General features: G+C 46.3%; 1 protein-coding gene and 2 long non-coding RNA genes across 5 annotated transcripts in view; 1 reads left to right on the forward strand and 2 right to left on the reverse strand.

Annotated features, from left to right (window-relative positions):
• Positions 1–5,630, reverse strand: part of UBE2Q2 (ubiquitin conjugating enzyme E2 Q2) — a 47,923-nt gene extending 42,293 nt beyond the window's left edge. Inside the window, exon 1 of one of the 2 annotated variants that reach the window (XM_027697903.1) lies at positions 5,246–5,630. In XM_027697903.1, coding sequence (XP_027553704.1) covers positions 5,246–5,431 — 186 coding nt within the window. In that variant the 5' untranslated portion in view covers positions 5,432–5,630. The remainder of the gene's footprint in view (positions 1–5,245) is intronic. The other variant, XM_027697904.1, reaches the window with a different exon arrangement.
• Positions 5,631–6,234: 604 nt separating this feature from the next.
• On the reverse strand, positions 6,235–15,719 carry LOC113974617. 2 transcript variants are annotated; one of them, XR_003536598.1, is made up of 4 exons: positions 15,619–15,719; positions 9,364–9,492; positions 8,897–9,043; positions 6,235–6,469 (listed from the first exon to the last, which is right to left on the reverse strand). It is a non-coding gene; the product is annotated as an uncharacterized LOC113974617 (long non-coding RNA). The 2 variants fall into 2 exon arrangements; XR_003536599.1 differs by lacking the exon at positions 15,619–15,719 and adding an exon at positions 15,444–15,505.
• A 3-nt stretch (positions 15,720–15,722) lies between these two features.
• Positions 15,723–19,184, forward strand: LOC113974618. Its single transcript, XR_003536600.1, has 3 exons — positions 15,723–15,837; positions 16,015–16,204; positions 18,434–19,184. It is a non-coding gene; the product is annotated as an uncharacterized LOC113974618 (long non-coding RNA).
• Positions 19,185–20,075: the final 891 nt, after the last annotated feature.

Below are 20,075 nucleotides of genomic sequence, written 5' to 3' on the forward strand. Positions count from 1 at the left end.
GGCTGTGCTGGCACTGCTGGATTCAGGCTGTGCTGGCACTGCTGGATTCAGGCTGTGCTGGCACTGCTGGATTCAGGCTGTGCTGGCACTGCTGGATTCAGGCTCCCCCCGTGCCCTCTGTTGTGCCGGGACAGCTGTTTGTGCAGCCACGCACTGAACCAGACTGGGACACGGTCCAGGGCAGCGCTAACTCAGGAAAGAATTTTTACATGGCAGCCAGGTCCTTAATCCAGTAAACTCAATTTTGGCCACTTCACATGGCACACAGCCTTTGCTGGGCTGCGAGCAACAGCAGCATTACAGAGTGCACAGGACACCACCACACTTTGTTCTTCCTAATAATTGTGATTTTCAATTCATGCTGAGGTTATCGAGTCTTCAATACACAAAGCCTCCTGAACAGCTCACATGAGGAAGCATGTTGAGTGAATTTATTCTTTCTGCAAAACTTTTAATTCTTTTCATTATCAAAGTGCACAGAGAGCTCTTTCAAGGACCACAACAGTCCCAGTTCTGAACCTACTGTATCATTAACTCACATGAGTAACCCACTGGAAATAAGCACGATCTCCTCTACACTGCAGACTCAACATAAGCCAGCCTTTCTATTTGAAGCCCACCATTGTGACTTTCTAGGATATTTTAGAAGCACTTCATACATTGTAGAGAGGAACTGTCTGCAAAGTCCTGAAGTTTCAGTTACAGCCTTTCACACATCACACAATCAGGCTGTAATGTCAGAAAGGTTTTGTCTTCCAGACACAAAAAAGACTCCTCCTACTCTTTTTTACAATATTCTTTTTCCAATTACAGTCTTGGCATAGAAGGAGAAATTAAAATCTTCACTCTTTTAGTAATTTTTTTTGTTTAATTTTGGTTTGCTAAATAAAACAACATTAAATGTCTCAATTTCTATTGCATAAGTTATGTTTGAAAATAGTTGCATGAGTGCCTTTTTTAGATGACCAAGCATATCTAATTCTAGCCAAAACCTACATATTATCAAGACAAATCTATGTGTGCTTTTATACAGTCCTGGTATCCATATGGTGCAAAACAAAGGTCTCAACCTCACTACAGAATGTCTAGTGATTTAAAAAAAAATAAATTAAACGAGTCTGAGGTTGGAACTCATTCATTATGTGGTTACTTCTGTGTACAAATATATAATCTTTTTAAAAGGTTACCAGGCATTACTAGGAGTGAGTTTAATATTAAAGATCTTATGTCTTTGAAGACCTGTGGCATGTTCTAATACACTCACTTTCTGTATATACCCAACTTGTCAAAGCTTCACAGGTAACACCTTTTCATCCATCCTGGTTTAGAAGTGAAAATAAAGTCTTCTCCCCTCAATTGCAGTAATCTGCAGACAGCAGCCTTTTCAAGCCTTTCACAGCAGCTCCTAACTCCGATTTAGCAGCAGGGTATTTTTCAGGGAAAGCAGAAGCTCATTCTTCCCAGCAGAGAGGCAGGAGTTCACTGAGTCAGCCACATCACCTGAACTGAATCACTGCTGTGGGAAGGGGATCACTGCACGGCCCAGCCCTGCATCTGTTGGGGGCAACTCCCACTCACAGGGGGCACAAACCCCCTTCTACCTGCAAGTGTTACCTGAGGACACAATTTCAGTAGTAATTTTGTGTGTGGGGAGATATTAATATCCAGTTCCTCATCTGAAGAGATGATATAAAAAATGGGAAATGTTTTACAGTAGTCCAAACCAGTGCTTTTTGTTGCCATAATAAGGAAAAGACTTGGGTGTAGAATAATTCTAACACACCCTTGGCAAAACTATGACCTAAGTCTGATAAGGTACCAAACTGAAACTAAAGACTGTACTGAAGGACACTTACCTAAAGTCATGATCAATAAACACACTCCTTTAAGTAAGGCCACAATTTTGATACTATTTCAAAAACCACACAGAACAGGACCGGGCTTATTGAACTAGATCAACTGGAATAGTCCTGTCAAATAAAAAGGAAACCTGAGAAAAACAGAAATTAAACTCCAAATGGAGACACTGCTGCTGGCATAACAAAATGGGAATGTGAAGGTACACAGCCTGAACAAGTTCAATAATTAGACAGTTCTCAGGAATAAGCAGCAATGTTTCTGACAGGGATGACTCCACCCTCAAGTGCCTCTTTTAAAATAATCTGATTAACCATGTAAGCTCCAATATGGGTCACTACCAGAAATAGTGAAGGACAGACTTGGACAAAGTCTGGCTGCCATTCTATAAAACAGAAGAGCTATCAAGTAAAATCTATCCTGCTTTAATTTCCAGCAGTGTTCAGTGTCACAGGTAGGCTATCCCTAGGATGCTGCAGCTAATACTGAACTTTGACAGTTCTACAAACTCATATTGCAGAGACAATCAGCAGTGAGAAATGCCAGGGCAGACTTCTAATTAAAATGTGAATTTTAGTCTAGGAAACTTGTGGAGACCCATACAGTTCCTAAGCAGATATTCTCCCTCACCTCTCCAGAAGAATGTTCCCTCTTCCCTCTGCCTTCACTCTCTCGACTGGAAAACAGAGAGAGATCCATTGGGAATATCAGAACAACTTAGTTATCACATCTCTTTTCAGACTTAAATTCCTTCCCTATCAGCCATTTCTCCATCCAGTAACTTCAGCATCTCTACTCACTGCTAGACAGTTTTCATTTTAGGTGAAATACTGAGGTATCTAAACAGAACCATGAAGAAGAAAAGTCAAGTTATGAAGCTTTGTGCTTACTCTTTCCCTTGACAGGATTCTTGAGAGTCCAGACACACAATCCACTGCATGCTTTTGCTGAGTAAGGGAAATACCCCAGCTGGATCAGTATTGTGGGGGTTAAAGTGGTTAGAAGAAGCAAACAGCTAAAGTTACATATTTGCTCTGCAAATCCAGAGCACTAAGATAGCAGCTTCTGACGCAGAAGAATGAGTATCCCCAAGAAAACATATTTACCAACAACTTTACAGCCTTACCAGCTTCTCCATGCTACTGCTATTTGAAGTCCTAGTTCCCACAGTACCCACAGAATCACTAAAGCACAGTAAACAAGACTTATGCTTCTCTAGTTTACAGTACCTACAAAAAACCCCCAGTATCTGGAGGCAATTAGGAGTCAGAGCCAAGAGACTCCATTCAGTGGGGAGGGGGAGAAAAAAACCCAATCACTTTTGCCACACTTAGAATTCTAACATTTGTGTCAAAAAACTAGGACAGAAGCCCAGAGATGAGCTTTCTCTTCTTGGCTCTGTCACCTGCTGCCCATTTGTTTCAAGGGAGCAACTTCTGTATCTCAGGTTGCCCTCTGCCAGTTATTTTTAACACCTGCCTCAAAGAGCCCCAAATTAGTCAACACTGGAAAGCACCAAGCAGCTCACAGACAACCGAGAAACAGAAGTTTCAAGAAACTCAGACATGGCCTTTCATCAAAGCAGAAGTCTCAGCTCTAAGGTTCAAAACCAACACTTTTCCTGTTCCTTTTGCAAGTTCATATGCCACAATGCTAATGGCACGTGAAAGACCTCCTGACCTTTGGGGCAAGTGGCTGTAATAACAGATTGCAGACACTGTTCCCTCACTAATACACAAATATGACAACAGTGTTTGTTTCTGGCTTGCTCAGTCACTCCTCAACCAGAGGCCTACAGGTAAGTGGGCATTTTCTTTCAAGTTAAGAATCGCTATCAAAACTAGATACAACAGCAGCAGTCTCAGAAGTAGATAAACACCACAGCACAAATCCCAGACACAACTTCAGGTCTTACTACTGGCTTCCCTGTTAGCTGTCACTTGACAAAGAAGAAATAACCCATCAAATTCAGCTGGTAACCAAGGGTGCACAATCATCAAACCTTTCACTTCACTGTTTAGAGGGAGATTTATGAAACAGATCATGTTGTGTGGAAAGAAAAGGCCAAACTTCTCAGTAACGCACCACTTCCTACTGAATATAAAATATTTATGGGAAGTCATGCAGTCCATCATCTGATGGGTCATGTCTGAAAACAAGAACACCGAAGCATCTTGTTTATTTTACCATAAAAAACATCTTATGTCTTACAAGTATCCAGTAAAACAAACACCTGTCCCACGACCGCAGAACTGACTTCTCATGACAGTTAACTGTGAAACCTGAAAGGTCTGCTTAACAAGTCCCCTTTAACTTAATAAAGTTACTTTAAGGTAAGTGAGAATCTGATCAGGATTATTACTTGATTTGCCTGGTTTGCATGCACATTTTCACCTTTCAGTACTGAAATGTTCACACTTACATGAATGTTTCTACCCCTATGCTATTTGAAACTTTCATCCAAAGACATAAAAGCAATACCTTCCTCAAACCCAAACATGCAGGTTTCCCCCCCCAAGAGTTTCAGCTGAATAAGGTATATAAATTCACTTATAACTACAAACAACTCAATAAAAATGAACCTCCAGCACTTTCCTGTACATGAGTCACAGACGCCAATATACTCAAGTCTTTTGGCAAGTTTAGGCCTTAAACTTCTAGAAAAACCAGAGTATCTTTACCATGTCACAACAACACGGAATATTTTATTCAGCTTCTCTTCCACTCATTTAAAACAAAGCCCAGCGAGTTTAAGGGAAGAAAAAAACCCCAAAAACACAAACACAGCAACAAGAAGACCCAAAGTCCTCTGGAGGTATCAGTCCCTCAGGTTCGGGGCTGCTCGTGCCCCCTCACAAGTTTGAGGGCACCGTTAGGGTAACGCAGCCCCTCGGCGGCAGAGCAGGGCCAGTGTCACCCCTCGCGGGGGTCAGTGCCACCCCTCACACCCCCGCCGTCCCCGGGCCCCCCGGGCCGCCCCGCCCGGCCAGGCCGGGCCGTGTGGCGCACTCGGAGCCCCGCCCGCCCCCGCCGGGGCTCGGGGGAAACGCTGCCGGCGCCCCGCGAGGGACGGGGCGGCAGCGGGGCCCGGCAGCTCTGCCCGTCACCCCCCGGGGCTCGGAGCCCCTTTGTTCCGGCCCCAGGCCCCGCGTCCTGCCCCCGCACCCGGATCTCCCGGAGGATCCCCCGGAGGAGAGGCCGGGGCGGCCCGGCCGCTGTAACTTTTGTTGCGGTGGCGGCGGGGAGGACGCTCGGAGCCCCGCGGGAGCGGCCCCGGCCCCCCCCGTGCTGAGTCACCCCCGCGGGGCTGCGCCCCCTCCCCGCGCCCCGCGGACAATGGCGAGGGCGGGCCGTGCCCGGCCCTGCCCGCCCCGCGCGGCCCCCGCACCGTGATGTTGCAGTGGATGGTGAGCGGCGGCGGCGGCTGCGGGCTGGAGCCCGGCGGCGGCGGCAGCAGCACGAACTGGCAGTGGAGCTCGTCCAGCTTCCAGGAGACGATGCGGAAGCGCTCGTGGTCCTTGTCGAAGATGGACTCGAGGAACTTCAGCTCGGCCTTGAGCCCTGACACCGACATCCTGGCCTCATCTCCGGGCCCGGGCCTGCGCTGCCGCCGCCTCCCTCCGCCTGGGCCGGCCCGACCCTGGCCCCGGCCGCGCCTGCGGGGCGGAAGATGGCGGGGCCGGGGCAGCCCCAGCCGGCGGGGCACGGCGGAGCTCCCTTTGTACCGGCCTCCCGCGCCCGCTCGCTCGCTTAAAAGGGCAACAGCGGAGCGCGTTCCCCTTCCCTCCGCTCCCTCCCGGCGGGCCGGGCCAGCCGCGCCACCGCCCCGCCCTCGCCCTGCCCTCCGCCCATAGCCCGGCCCCGCGCCCGGGACACGCGCACGGGCCGCGCTCCGCCCCCGGCCCCGCCCGCCCTGCCCCGCACCGCGGGCACCGCTCTGTCCTGCCCTCCCACCGCCCGCCCTGACCCGCACCGCGGGCACCGCTCTGTCCTGCCCTCCCACCGCCCGCCCTGACCCGCACCGCGGGCACCGCTCTGTCCTGCCCTCCCACCGCCCAGCCTGCCGCGGGGATCGCCGTCCTGCTTCCCCATTGCACTTTTATTTTGCTGAGGAAAAAACTGCAGCTTGGGTTTGCCCTTGTCATCCCGGAGCCCTGCCAGTCCTCCAGCGCTCCTCGGGGTCAGTCGACATAAGAGAGGAATTCCTGTCCTGATAGTTCTGGCAGATCCATAAAAATAAAATCTGGTTTTGGTCGTTGCAGGCTGGAAATCAGCAAGATAGAGGCCAAGGAAAATTGTTACAGTTCCATTGAAGCTCCTCTCTAATTGTTTGTACAACATTTTATCCCAACACATCATAAAGCATGAAAGTAAAGTGAATACTCGCTACATTCAGAGATCAAGAGATGCTGCCTCTTCCTTACACTGGAAACACCATTTCTGCACCTTTATTTGTCCCTTCCCATCTTGGTTTTGCCAATAGATTGTTGTCACCTCTTTGAGAACATGGATCAGCTCTCACATGGCATAAAGTGTGATACAAGCAACGATGTTGCACCATGTCCGTCTTGTTTCCCAACCAGCTTTTAATTAATGCAGTACACACATAAACCTGAAATAGAGAATTGCCTTTTTTAATTGATATTTTATATAAATCTTTAACTCCAGACAAACTGGCAGCATTTCACAAACCACAAGCTGAATCTTGTCAAGCAGTGAGAACTCTAATCTTGATCCAGAGAAACAGTTATGCACATGCCCAACTCCAAGCAGATGGAAGTCTTACTGATTTGTGGGCTTGAAATCCTATCCTTCCAGCAAAGAGAGCTGCAAAGAACACCCTTTGCTACAAAAGGAGTCAGGAAGGATTGACACTGGTTAGATGCTCTGAATGAAAGATACCAGAAAGTCCACAGGTTTTTTTTAGGTATCATTTTAAATTCTGATTATGCAGTGTTTGCAACTCAGCTTTGCTAGATGGGCTGAACTGTGTGTTGCTTAGACTGTACAGCCTGCAAAGTGAAGACAGAATGGATATGACTGTTGTCTGTCGATACATCAACAGGCAGGGCCAAGAACTTTGAGGGGTAAGGGGAGATTTAGCATAGGGGCAAACTATCTATAAATAAACGGCAGAAGATGACTATACCTATTAGAAAAGGGAGGGCCTGGAAGAACCTCTCTATGGGAACACCAGAGACAAAACCAAACAAAGCAGACTTTGTCAGGCGTTTCATGATGAGATGCATGAAACAGCAGAGGAATGAATTCGGTGACTCAGCCCTCTTTCCCTCGTACGATGGGATTTCAGCCTGGAACGCCCCACTGCAGCTTCAGGTGGGAAGGCTTGGCAAGTTCAAACTGCACCTTTTGTCGTACCTTACCATGCCTCCATCACTGTCTCTGGTCTTCCATCCTCCTTGGCTCCTCATCTCTCTTCCCTCTCCTCTGCCTCTCCATTGACTGTGACAGGACATGTTTTTGGCAGCCGTGCAGCTGAGAGGTGCTGGCTGAGGGGATGCCCCGCCTGCACTCGCTGGCAAGCTGGTGGAAGCCATGGGAACCTCTCTCAGCACCCACTGATCAAACAGTTTCCTGAGCATCTGGCAGGCCAAACAAATTGTTTGATTGGCCGAGTGTGTCCTGCAAGCCATATATTATTTATGTCTGGTCTACAACTTTCCCCGGCTCCTTCAGTCTGCCTTTTTGTTGCAGGCTTCAAGAAGCAACATGCAGCTGCACAGCCACCACTCCTCTGAATTCTGCTGCACTTCTCTGTATTTAGTAGGCATTGTGCAAGCTGCAACGTCGCCTGTGAATTAGTTTCTGTGATAAGCCCTTGAGAACACACTGGGCCTGTCTCCTCTCTGGAATTCAGAGGCCGCTCCAGAGGTGTAAAGAGCTGTTTGTCATGTCTGACTCATTCCTGTTTCGTTCTTCAGGGACTTGCCATGGGACTTTGACATGAATCTCACCTTGGTCATAAGATGACTCAGGAAATCCTGAATTTCTCGAAGACCAAAATGATTGCACACAGGGGAGGACCTGACAGCTCAAGGTAATAAAGGAAATGAATCTTGGTAAAGACCCTTGGGAGCACTGTATCAGATTCCAGTAGTTACAGATGCTCTTAAGTTCCCTTAATCTATATGGCCTGTGAGCACCATTTTTTTTCTACCTTTCTTCCTGCATTTACATCTTCTGATGAGAAGATCTCTGAGAGTTGCAACAAAAAAACCCCAGCAGATTCCTCATTGCATTCTTGGGTGGAACTGGCAAGGAACAAGGAGGCAAACAGTTTAGACCAAAGTTGTCTTTCCCATTAGCTTTTAGTGCCAGCCCTGTCTCCAAGAGATCAGGTGGGCATGTCCCTGGTGAGACACAAAGCCAGCAGCAAGGGACAAAGGGAACTGAAGGAAAGATGAGCTCAGGATGACCCACTAAGAAGGACGTGAACTGAAATGTAGGATGAATGGGCTTTGATGAAGAGTTGTTAGGGGCTTAAAGAAAGGCTTCTTAAGAGCACAGATGAATATCAGTTTATATTAGTCCTTTTCTTCCTGTGAATGCCTTTTCTAGGTCTGCTGTATTTCCAGCTCTAGCCTGAGTGAAGCTCCTGTTCATTCCAGTTGAGTGTTTGTGCCTAGCAGTGGGTTGATTTGTTTCTCTGAGAATGGTTTACGGGTTTGGTTTTGACCTCACTTCTCTCATTTACAGCCTTGCCCTTGGAAAGGCTCTTTCTGTTTCTGATGGCGCTTTCCAGGCACCGAAGAAGGAACTGCCATTTCAGGAATAGGGAAGGCCCAGATCTTTTGTAACCCTAAAGCTCGTCAGACAGAGAAAGTAAAGGGTAAAGTTAATGAGCTGGGTGGGAGGAAGTGTAAATTGATTTTAATGATAGATGATGCAGTTTGATAATAGCTGATCCCGGGGTAGAACAGACACTTGAACTTTTTCACAGGTAGCAGCAGAACCTGAGAGTAGAAAAGACAAATAATTCCTAACACCCACAAAGAGAAGGATAAGACAGGAACCTTACCTGAACCCTTGGGCAAAGGCAGAAAGATTTAAGAGGGTCCTGCTTTACCAAGATACAAGTCAAGCTGTCTTGCTTGCCAAAGCCAGGCTTTCACATCATCTTCTGAGCTCACAGCACCAAAGTCATTGCTTCAATAACGAAGTCACCCTCAAAGCATTTGAGAAAAAACATACATCAGTGCATAAAAGCTGATGGAATGGCTGGACAATGCAGTTTCAAGAAGCATGGTATGCAGTGGGCATGGGATTGCTTAGTTCCTCAGCCACCTATACTTTTAAAGGCTTTAACATTTAAGGAATGGCATTTCAAAACCAATCTATCCTAGGGCAGCTTTGGACAGACAGGGATATTGTTGCCAAGATGTTCAGGGGTAGGTGTCAAGGAGATGTCTGCAGGCACTCAAATACTATGGCCATGGATTTAACATAAAAAAAAAATAAAAAAAAAGAAATGTAGCATGATTTTACCCAGGATGGTCAGAGAGCAGTTTTCAGCCACAGTTCTCCCGAGTCCATCCCTGTGGCTCTCAGCAACTGAGTAAAGTAGGTCCCTTCTTTAGAGTGTTTTTTCGTAGCCACTGAGGAGTGTTTGTAATACTATAAAGGAAAACAGCAATAACCTGTTGGTGAAAATTTCATTACTGTTTGTGGATTTGTAGTTCTGGCTATACTTATATATATGACTGAAAAGTGTGTATTTCTGAGCAGCCAAAAGGTGAATGGTGTCTGCAAAGCAAGGGCAAAGGTGTGTTTTTTCTATATGAAAGTTGTGAGAATTAATTTATTAGAAGAAAGGTGCCACAGGAGAGCAAAGCCATGTTAATCACGGTCTTGCAATGCTGCAGGTGGGGATTAGAATCCACTCTACAAACACATCAGAAACCAAACTCCCTGTGCAAATGCACAATGAGGGAATATTCCTGGTGCTCTCCTTTATGGCTCACACAGCTTCTTAAAACCAGATGAAAAACACACCTCTGAAAGCAATAAGGAGCCATACAGCCATATCTGAGGCACTCCATTTAATAAAATAACACGGGCTAGACAAAAAAGGAAAATGTGGTATCATTTTTTTGAGCCCAGCTGGGCAAGGGAAGAGGGAACATCATGGAGCTGTTCAGAGAGTAACAACACGCCTTCCCTGGACTCTTTAGGACTTGCAATCTTTCCTTGGGGTCCACAGAGTATAAGCCTTATAGGGCTCAGCAAGCTTATCTCCCCTTGCCTTCATAGAAGCTTAAAAGGGATGTACAGGAGCAGAGGTCAGGTCCAGGTTCAGTCCTGCTAAACACATTTCTGGCTGGAGGGGGAGGCAGGGAAATGCGCAGATCCTCAGGTCAAGTGCTCACAGTGCTGAGATGCAATCTTAACCACAGCTGAATACACAGCCCCTTCATCTCCCTTCTCATTTCTTATTTGGATAGGCAGTGCAGTAGTTAACTTTGTCTATATTTAAAATATCAGCACAAGGCATCTGAGTTGGCAGGCACTGAGATGAACTGGGCAGGTCGGAGGCATTGTTTCAGGTTCTGCAAGCACAGGCAGAAATCACCACATCCCTTAGCATGGAAAACACAAATCAGATGCATCTCAGCAACCATCCAGGGCTTCTCATTTAGTCTAATTTATCTCTTTTTGTAGGTAAGTTTAGATTTTGGGAAAGAAAGCGGTGCCTGTGACAGCACTGTCCCTGTTCAAACCCTCAACACACTCTGGTCCTGCACAAACACTACCAGGCACAGGATCACACCAAACCAGGCACTGGATCCCACCAAACCAGGCACAAGATGCAGCCTCACCTTATATGTGGGGAAAGTCAGACTGGTGAGGTAGATCAGTGGTTTTCCATAATTTCCTGATTTGGAGGTCATAAGTGTTCACAAGTCAAGATCCACCAAGCCCTGGTATGGGATTTTTTTTACATACTCTGCATCTAGTAACTTTTAAATACAGAAAATTGAGTTTGGTAGATACAAGACTGGGGAAAAAAAGGTGGTGAAGTACATCTGGAAAACTAACCCATGTATCTTTATGGACAAAAGAAGAACAGAAAATATAAGACCTTTTTTCCATTACAAAGATGACTTGAAGTCATATTTTCTCAGCATGACTGAGAAGAAGTCACAGAAAACAGCAGTCTCAGACTCAAATGCAAAACCAAATCTCAGAAAAGAATGACCCCAGAAATTACCATTCTGTAAATCTGACTCTTTTCCTGCTAGAAGCAAATTCTAAGCACAAAAAGCTGCTAAAACAGATGAAGGATAACAGACTCCTTATAAACCCAGAGTTTATAAGGAAGGGAACCTCCTATAGACTTACAACACCAGTGAGTAAAAGGGAAGTAACAGAACCAATATACTTGGTTTTAAACAAACATTTGAAAGACTGCATCACAAAAGTCTGAATATAACATTAATTCACACCTCTTTTGACATAACAGCACCCACATAACTTGAGAACTGGCTGAAAAATTGTGAACAAGGAATAAAAATAGCAAATTACTGAGCAGGAAAAGATACTTAATATGTTTAAAATGGATCATGGTAGTGCTGTGTTAGAGTTGAGATCAAGACTTTCCCTGTGATTTAGAAGAGCCTGTAATTGATGAAATTATCTGATGACAGAGAGAGACATTTTGAATAGCAATGAGGACAAGGAAATAATCCCAAGAGGTGCAGAAAAATCAGTAAAAAAATCAACTCCTTGATCTACAAGCCACAAACCTAGTGAATCCTGGTTTCCTATAGATTGCATTTTTATATCACCATCTCACTGCATCTCACTTGGGCTCATTCTATAATCCCCCTCACCCTTTCCCAGTTCCTCCCCATGCTTCCACACTTCTTACTTTCCACAGGATTCTCCATATTTCCACCCACATTCACCACCTGTTTTGGCCAGGGGAGACAGAGCAGATGCTGTAGATTCTGGTTTCAGAATCTACCCTGGTAGATTTTATTGTGTTCCTTACCTAGAACAACTGTGATCTTGGCAGAAAATTCTCAAAAATCAGAGCAAAGTGTGGCACTTGGAGGACAGGTTTCTGACATGAGGCTTAGTAGGACTAAACAGCAGAGCTGGATTCTCAGATGCAGCCAATGTCCATTAGGATACTCCTTTACACACCCCAATCCCAGCCCTGGCTTGCCCTCCCTTTAGCCTCAGGCACAACTCTGAGCCACCTCAGAACAACACAGAATGTGACACCTGCAAGAATGCAGAGTGTGGCAACATTGCTCACCAGGGTGATTTTTTTTCCTAGACAAAAGTCTTAACTTGTCCCCTATCTGGCTGAGGAAGATTTATCTGGCTTGAAGAACCAGTCCCATAGAAACAGTTTTAACTAAGGGGTAGTCAAATAGGAATACACTATCCTCCCACAGGGACAGGAGGAGAGGAACAGGGCTGGAGGGAAGGAGTTCATGGATCTTTATAATCCCCTCCCTGCATTAGCACGTGGTTGTATCATATAACCAATAGTACCGGGGGTTGCACAGTCCTGCATTTGTGCTCTGGCTCCCCAGATCTGCAGGCCACAAGCACTAAGGGATCTTGCTTCAGAGGGACCTGGACAAGCTGGATCCATGGGCTGATTCCAAGGGGATGAGGTTCAACCAGGCCAAGGGCCGGGTCCTGCACTTTGGCCACAACAAGCCCCGGCAGCCCCACGGGCTGGGACAGAGTGGCTGGAGAGCAGCCAGGCAGGAAGGGAGCTGGGAGTGTGGGTTGACAGGAAGCTGAACAGGAGCCAGAGTGTGCCCAGGTGGCCAAGAGGGGCAATGGATCCTGGCCTGGCTCAGGAACAGTGTGGCAGCAGGAGCAGGGCAGTTATTCTTCCCCTGGACTCAGCGCCGGTGAGGCCACACCTCGAGTGCTGTGTCCAGGTCTGGACCCCTCAGTTCAGGAAGGACATGAAGGGGCTGGAGCAGGTCCAGAGAAGAGCAACAAGGCTGGGGAAGGGACTGGAGCACAAGTGCTGTGAGAAGAGGCTGAGGGAGCTGGGGGGGGCTCAGCCTGGAGAAGAGGAGGCTCAGGGGAGACCTCCTCACTCTCTGCAACTCCCTGACAGGAGGGGGGAGCCAGATGGGGGTTGGTCTCTTCTCCCAGGAACCAGTAGTAGGACAAGAGGGCACAGTCTTGAGCTGTGCCAGGAGAGGTTTAGGTTGAATATTAGGAAAAAATTTTTTACAGAGAGAGTGATCAGACCTTGGAATGGGCTGCCCAGGGAGGGGGTGGATTCACCGTCCCTGGAGGTGTTTAAGATGAGACTGGATGTGGCATCAATGCCATGGGCTGGGAACCATGGCGGGGTTGGATCAAGGGTTGGACTTGTTGGATCAAGGGTTGGACTTGATGATCTCGGAAGTCTTTTCCAACCTAACTGATTCTATGATTCTATGATTATTTAGCACTGATATAGAAAAGAATCAAGAAAAATGAAATTAAGCCACGAAGAGGAAAACATAACCTGAATGTTGGGCACTGTGGCAGAAGAGCCTCTAGAAATCCCTGAGGAAGCAGTGCCATAGCCCAGAAGAGCTGCCAAGAGTGGCCAACAAGCAGGGACAAGGGCGGCCCAAGGTGGGGAAGGCCAAGGGGAAAGGCTGTGATTCCAGGGGGGCACGGCTGGATGAGGTGATCTGGAGGGAAGAAGTTTTGATCAGAGGCTGTTTGTAGGCCGGGCCTATCCCGGTGTGTCCGGGGCTGTCCCGCTGCAGGTGCCCCAGGTGTGTCCGCTCCTGCCCCAGTTGTCTCCTCGCCTGCCCCAGGTGTGTCCACTCCTGCCTCAGGTGTGTCCTCACCTGCCCCAGGTGTGTCCGTTCCTGCCCCACGTGTCTCCTCACCTGCCCCAGGTGTGTCCGCTCCTGCCCCAGGTGTTTCCTCACCTGCCCGGCGGCTCCTGAGCACAAAGCGCCCTCCGGCGCCGGGAGCGCGCCCTGCAGGACAACAGGGATTCGCTGTCCCCATCCCTGCCTGTTCCCTGCCGGAATTAATTACAGTTATACAGGAATATTAACAGCTAATACGGGAAATATCCCTCCGGGGGGCTGCTGCCACATTTATGGCTGACCATAAATTCTTATTCATTCTTCGTGTCAATCACACTATTTAATAAAATGTTTTTAGGGATGAGATTCTGTCTTTTTGTCCAGGTGCTCTGAAATCAGCAAAATCAGCGGCACAGCCATCAATTTATCTTTGAGGTTGGACAAAGGCTTATGCCTTCCTCTCCAGGTAAGGAAATTAGCCAGGAAGGTTTTAAAATCATTTTTCCCTTCACAAAATGCTAACTTTTTACAAGAAGGGCTTTTAGAAACACACAGTCATTTACCAGCTGGTGGAGCTCAGCAAACAGCAGGAAGATTTGTCCACAAGCATTCTCTGAATTGGAAGCGAATTGTGACTCAGCCACCTTTATTAACCTTCTGCTTTAATTTTCACAACAGCTTATGTGTTTGGGATCTTATTTCCTCCCCCCCTGCTGGCAGAAAGCATTACAAATGCACTGAGTTCAGTGTGGAGTTGCTACCACCTCCAGCTGTTGAAGTTCTATGGAACGGGTCTCCTCAGCACAAATCCAGAGCAGATGCAAAAGTCTGACCTTCTAGAACAGCTACAACAGATGTGCAACCAGTTATCAACTGTTGAAATTAGTTAAAGCATTAACCCACATCTCTCGTGACACCAAATATGAATTATAAACTGATAATTCTGATAAACAGCCCACTGACCTCCAGTGGGAACCTGCCCATTGAGTCCAGCAAGCCTTGAATGAGGCCAACATGTAAAACATCACAATATCTTTCAAATGCACTTGCAACAGGAATTCAATATTCAACACTGACATCTGTTCAAATTTCACAAATCATGGACTCAGCTAAAAGAAGTTTTAAAACCCCCAGATCTTCAAACTAAAATACATGTAGTGTTTCTTAATTTGTCACCTTTTTTTTTTTGGTTTTATTAAGACATAAGGATATTTTCACACTTTTCTTAGCACTTTGGGTGCTAAAACATACCTTAAAATTAAAACAGAAATTCTTAAATACTTAATCCAGAAACTGAGAAAAATACAAAATGCCTTCTGAAGAGTAATATTAAGTTGGTTATTTAATTTGGGAGCATGAATGTTTCTGTTAGAAATCACAATCAAAATTCTATATTTTCTAGAGTCAGAAAAAAATTATTCTTCTCATACAATCAAGAGAATTAAGAGCTGTCCAGTGTCCTAAGTACTGGAACAAACTATGAAAAGCATTATTCTAATGCTTTTTCAGGTTGCAGAAGCAGAGACAATGATAGGATCTAATCAAGCATTCGATTGCCAACATATCCTCTTAAAAACCTCTGCTTGGACTCTCTTTAGGCCATTCCTGTGCCAGTGATTTTTATGATTGTGAAACACTCACTCTGGTTTGGCTTAACCAAAGCAACTAAAGGTTTTACTGGGCCACAGCACTCTCACACAGGAAAAAACTGATGTGTAAGCTTAGCTCCAGGCATACAAGCAGTGCCATAGAAAGAGTTGGAATTTAAGCACATACTTTATATTAAAAGCAAATGCTCAACTGTTTTGCTGGATCAAGAGCTGTAAGTCTTAGTGATGCCGTGGTTTCTATGACGACTAAGTATGATATTACATGAAGGATTATGACTTAAAGGAGCACTATTACATCTGGCCTTTTCAACTGACGTGCTCCCAGTTTATCCTGTACATACCTCGTGTACAAATCTGCTTGTCTTTGTGGAGCCACTGAGCCCAGGACCAGGTGGAATGCAAGTGAAGAACACTGCTCCACTCTCTATACCTGCAGATTTCAAGGAGAAAAACTAAATTCAGACTCAGGGTTGCACTACCCTTTCAGGCACATCTGCAGCCCAGGAGCCTGCTGGTACCTGAGAGGGAATGCAGCAGCAAGGCAAGAAAACAAATGCCAGGTAGAAAGTAAAGTAGCAGTGAAGCCACACTCCCTCTCTGCAGAGCCCTCTCAGCCCTGGCACAGTTCCCTGCACCCACAACCTGTCCTATGGGGTTGGCTCCACATCCTGTTGAAGATTGGAGCACTTGTGGAATTGCTAATTAAACTCTGGTTCAAGCAGGTGTCACCTCCACAGGCTCCTTTCCCATCCCAGCAGTGAGCTCTGCTGGTTCCCTGCTCCTCTCAGACCTGAACTCTGCAGAAACTCCACTCCACCCTTGCTTTCTCATTAACTCATTCTCCATTTGGCTCAGCTGGGAACATGTTTGAGCTCCTGGAGATACACTCCAGCCAGCTCCATGGTCCTCAGTGATCTCTGCAAACAGGTATTTTCTTCCCTTGGGAGCAGGTGCCAAAAGCAATTCCATAAGGCTCAGTACTAAAAGCTAGCCCACACTAGCTAGTTTGGAACAGGGTAGGAAATACCCAAGAAAAAGTAAACTCTCACTGTCCAGGGTGTAAGAAGAGCATTCTGCTTTTTAACTGAGAACGATTACAAACCCACCCCTGCAGCCCTCCAGCAGCCAGAAGGCTGCAGCACATTCTCAGCTGCTCCTGTGCTGTTGCCCACATTCATCTCTGCTGGTTGCAGCCATTTTGGGTAGGAATCTCTTCTTCTCTGTCTCCCTGCCTCATTTTCAGAGAGCAGCCTGGCTCTGGGCTGCTGTGCATTCAGGACACACTGATTCACCTGCTACTTTTACAGGCAAATGAGAGCCAGTGTTGGAAATGTGTTCAATGGCCCTTTTAAGTACAGGGCTGGCTTTGCAGCAAACAGCTCCCTTTAGATTAGGATAAATGCTTTGCCAGGGAGATTAGTGCCACTGCACTTGTGAAGTCATGATATTCCCTACAAATAAAATCAGTGACTATAAATAGCCAGAACATCTTCCATTCTATGAGATTATGAGTTTCTTGCTTACAAAACAGATGAGCTCATTGAGAGATAATTTTGTGATAGCCAGATAGCTTCAACATAAGATTGAGCCCATCATCATTAGTACAATTAAAGCTCCTTTTTATACCAGTAAAATAATTGATGTGCTGATAAACTGCCTCAGTTCATTGTTACTGCAACATCCACAGCTGCTCTGAACACATCCATGTAATCAATATGGCCCACTAAAAGGTTTCTAAATGAGTTAACTCTTCCAGGAATCAGCCAGATTTCTGAGGGACTATCATGCTTTTTGTTCTGTGGTTTTTTTTTATTTACAGAGGCATTAAGTCCAATCACGAGCCGATCACACACACTCGAGCAGAGCATAATATGAATGTCTCATGCTATTATTGTAATGGAAGTGGAGCAAGGGAACCTGGCCTGGAGGCTACTTTTCCCATATTAAAAAAATACCTACCCAAACCTGCATCAGTGTGACAGAACTGGGTTAGGCAGTGACTGTATGTGTGGTTCCATTGGCAGAGCACAGCGTGCCGTGAGGGACAGGAGAATGGCAGCCAAAGACAGTGAGCTCCAACTCCAATTCAGCAGCAGCCAGAACCAGCATCTCCCAGAATAGCCCCAGAAACGTGATCAGAAGGGCCTGTTTTGCCACCATGCCATGCTGCAGGGCAGCATTTCACACAGACTGGGGCTCCAGTGCCCCTGTCCCTCTGTGGTGCCACTGTCCCCCCTCACTGTGCTGCAGGTACAGACAACAGCTCCCAGGGCAGCTGAGAACTGAATTCCTGTGTAAAGGGTGTGGCTGTAGGTACAGTCATCAGGTTCCTGCCCTGGCTTTCTGGGATAGGTTAGAAACATTCTCAGGAGCCACAGAAAATCTCTCTAAATGCCCAGCTTTACTGCAGAAGAAGAAACAAATCTCTCAGGTCAGCCTCTCCCTGCCCTGCTTCAAGGGAAGACAAACCTGCACACAGTTGTCAGGGGGTTTGGAGCTTTTGGTGTTGGCTGCAATTAAAAACCCCAACTAAAACTGCAAAGCTTTGTTAACCTTCTATGAGGCAAATGTTTGAACTTCAGACTTCCTCATCCACAAACCTCCTTTCTGAATCAAATACCTCCATTTCATGTACTTGCCACATTCTGGAGATAAATGTTTTTTAGCAGCTGCAGGAGCACTCACTCCTTCCTGATGCCTGCAGCATTCCATGAGAACTCCACAGTGTGAAATACAACTGCCCAGTCTCCTCTCAAAGTTCTCAGCAGGCAGCCACATACCCAGCAATAATGCTGGGTGCTGCACCTGCATTAGAGGAGCTACAAATAGATATCTTTTCCCACTTAAAAGTAGCCATCACGTCCATATGGACGATCATGGGGGCCAGGCACTGATTTCTTCTTGACCTAAACACAGCTTTACACCTGTTTGTTGCTGTCTGCTGCTGATAGAAATGCAAAATGGCCACTCTGCATTTCCCATGCTGAAACACAAGCCTTTAATGAGTTCGTTTTGAATTGTGCCTCAAAGACCAGGCAGAGATGGTAGTAGGATGTATAGCTTTAAATAACCTGTCAAAATCCTTTTAGGAAACAAAATAGCACACATTTTTGAGAGGTTTCCATCTGTCTGAATTTCTAATTTGTTTTTTTGCAGCTCACACAGCTCAGATGGGATTTAGCTGAGAATCCATACCCTGCAGCTGGGTTTCTGAAGTTTCCTTCACACCAGGATACCAGGATGGTACCTGCATAACCTAATTCTTAAGCTGCTGAACTGCAGCTCAGGCCTTCTGTCTCCTCTCTGCCTTCTTCAGATAAGGAGGGTGCTCCCAGACAGGCTGTTCCTGAACAGGCCCTGCAGCAGTTCCTCAGTGCCGGGTACAGCCTCAGGGGAGCAGCTGGTGACAGGGACACAGCACAGACTGTCTCTGGCTGATGGATGCCTCTGGCCACCTCAGCACTCCACCATTCCTGCAGGTCCTGGGAAAGCTCAAAGAGGCCCTGCAGCTCTCAGCTGGCCCAGGTGGTCAGCACCAGGTGGTGTTAGCTGGTTTGATTTTAAATCCCTTTGGAGGTTGTTTACAAAGGCTTTGTGGTCCATGAGAAGGACCACACCACTTTTAAGGGTGGTGTGGCCAGAGGCAGTGAATTCCTCCTTGCTTTGGTTGTAGAACTCTGCTTTACAGTTCCCATCCAGGGAAGTGAGCCAAAGACAGCTGCCTCTTCCAAATAAAGGCTTTGTGGAGGCTGCATCACCCTCTGATGTTTTGAAATTTCCAGTGGACCACATCAGTCATTGAGAAGTGAGAAGTGGCATCTGAACTCAACCTTTCACCAAGAAGTAGAACATCATCTGTGGCTGGGAGACCATCTCGTTTCAAAAATCCCACATCTGTCAGAATCCTTTTGGCTCCTATTAAAACATATATTGACTAAAAATAATTGCTTGTTTCCTGTTGTTTCAATTAGTTTGCTCTGGGTGCCTGGCAGCATTTTGCAGAATTCCACTGTTTCCCCAAGGCTGTCAGTCAGTTTTCCATGTTGTTTGTGTGGGCTTTTCACACACAACACAGAAGAGGAAAACATTAAAAAAAAAGGGGGGGGGAAGAAATGTGATTATAATCCAATTAAAGCAGCCAGCAGGGGGGTGTGCAGTACCAAGAACTTTTTTAAAAAGTGAATGCATTTCAAATTTACTATCCCTATTTAGCTGCAGAAAACAGTCTCTTTCTGTAACAAAAGTTAAGAGCACAAGTTGTCAGCCCATCACCATCTCTGGCAATTTCAAAATCAGCTGAAGAAACACAGTTTCATCTCTATTGATTAAATGATGTATGGCTACATTGGTTAAATGAGCCAAGAAGTCAGTGATCAACATAACTTCTGCCTAGTACTTACAATTTCAGAAACAGAAAAGTGTTAGTCTTTTTAGGATGGAAAAAAAATATGTAGTTATCAAAACAGGAAAGCCAGAACTTCTGGATTTTTTTCCCCAGTAATTGATAACTAGTTCTATTATTTACAGAGCCTTAATTTTACTTCTGTTGGTTTAATCAGTTGTGAGCTTCAGCCCCCAAAAGGTAAGATCTGCACCCATCCAAAGAGGGGCATTTCTTTCAGCTTCTGTGTCCCAGCAGCTCGAGATGCTCCTCTGGACACCAGTCTAAGCTGAGGGGCTGCACCCAGAGCTGAGGCACAGGAAGCTCCCCAGCACCTCATGTGAGCAGTGATAGAGAAGTTACCACATTAAACTCCTCAGTGCTGATATTTGTCACCACTTACAGAAGAGCTGCTTC

The sequence above is a fragment of the Neopelma chrysocephalum genome, unplaced genomic scaffold, assembly GCF_003984885.1.
Source record: "Neopelma chrysocephalum unplaced genomic scaffold, ASM398488v2 Primary Assembly neopelma1_124, whole genome shotgun sequence".
In the NCBI taxonomy this organism is placed as follows: Eukaryota; Metazoa; Chordata; class Aves; order Passeriformes; family Pipridae; genus Neopelma; species Neopelma chrysocephalum.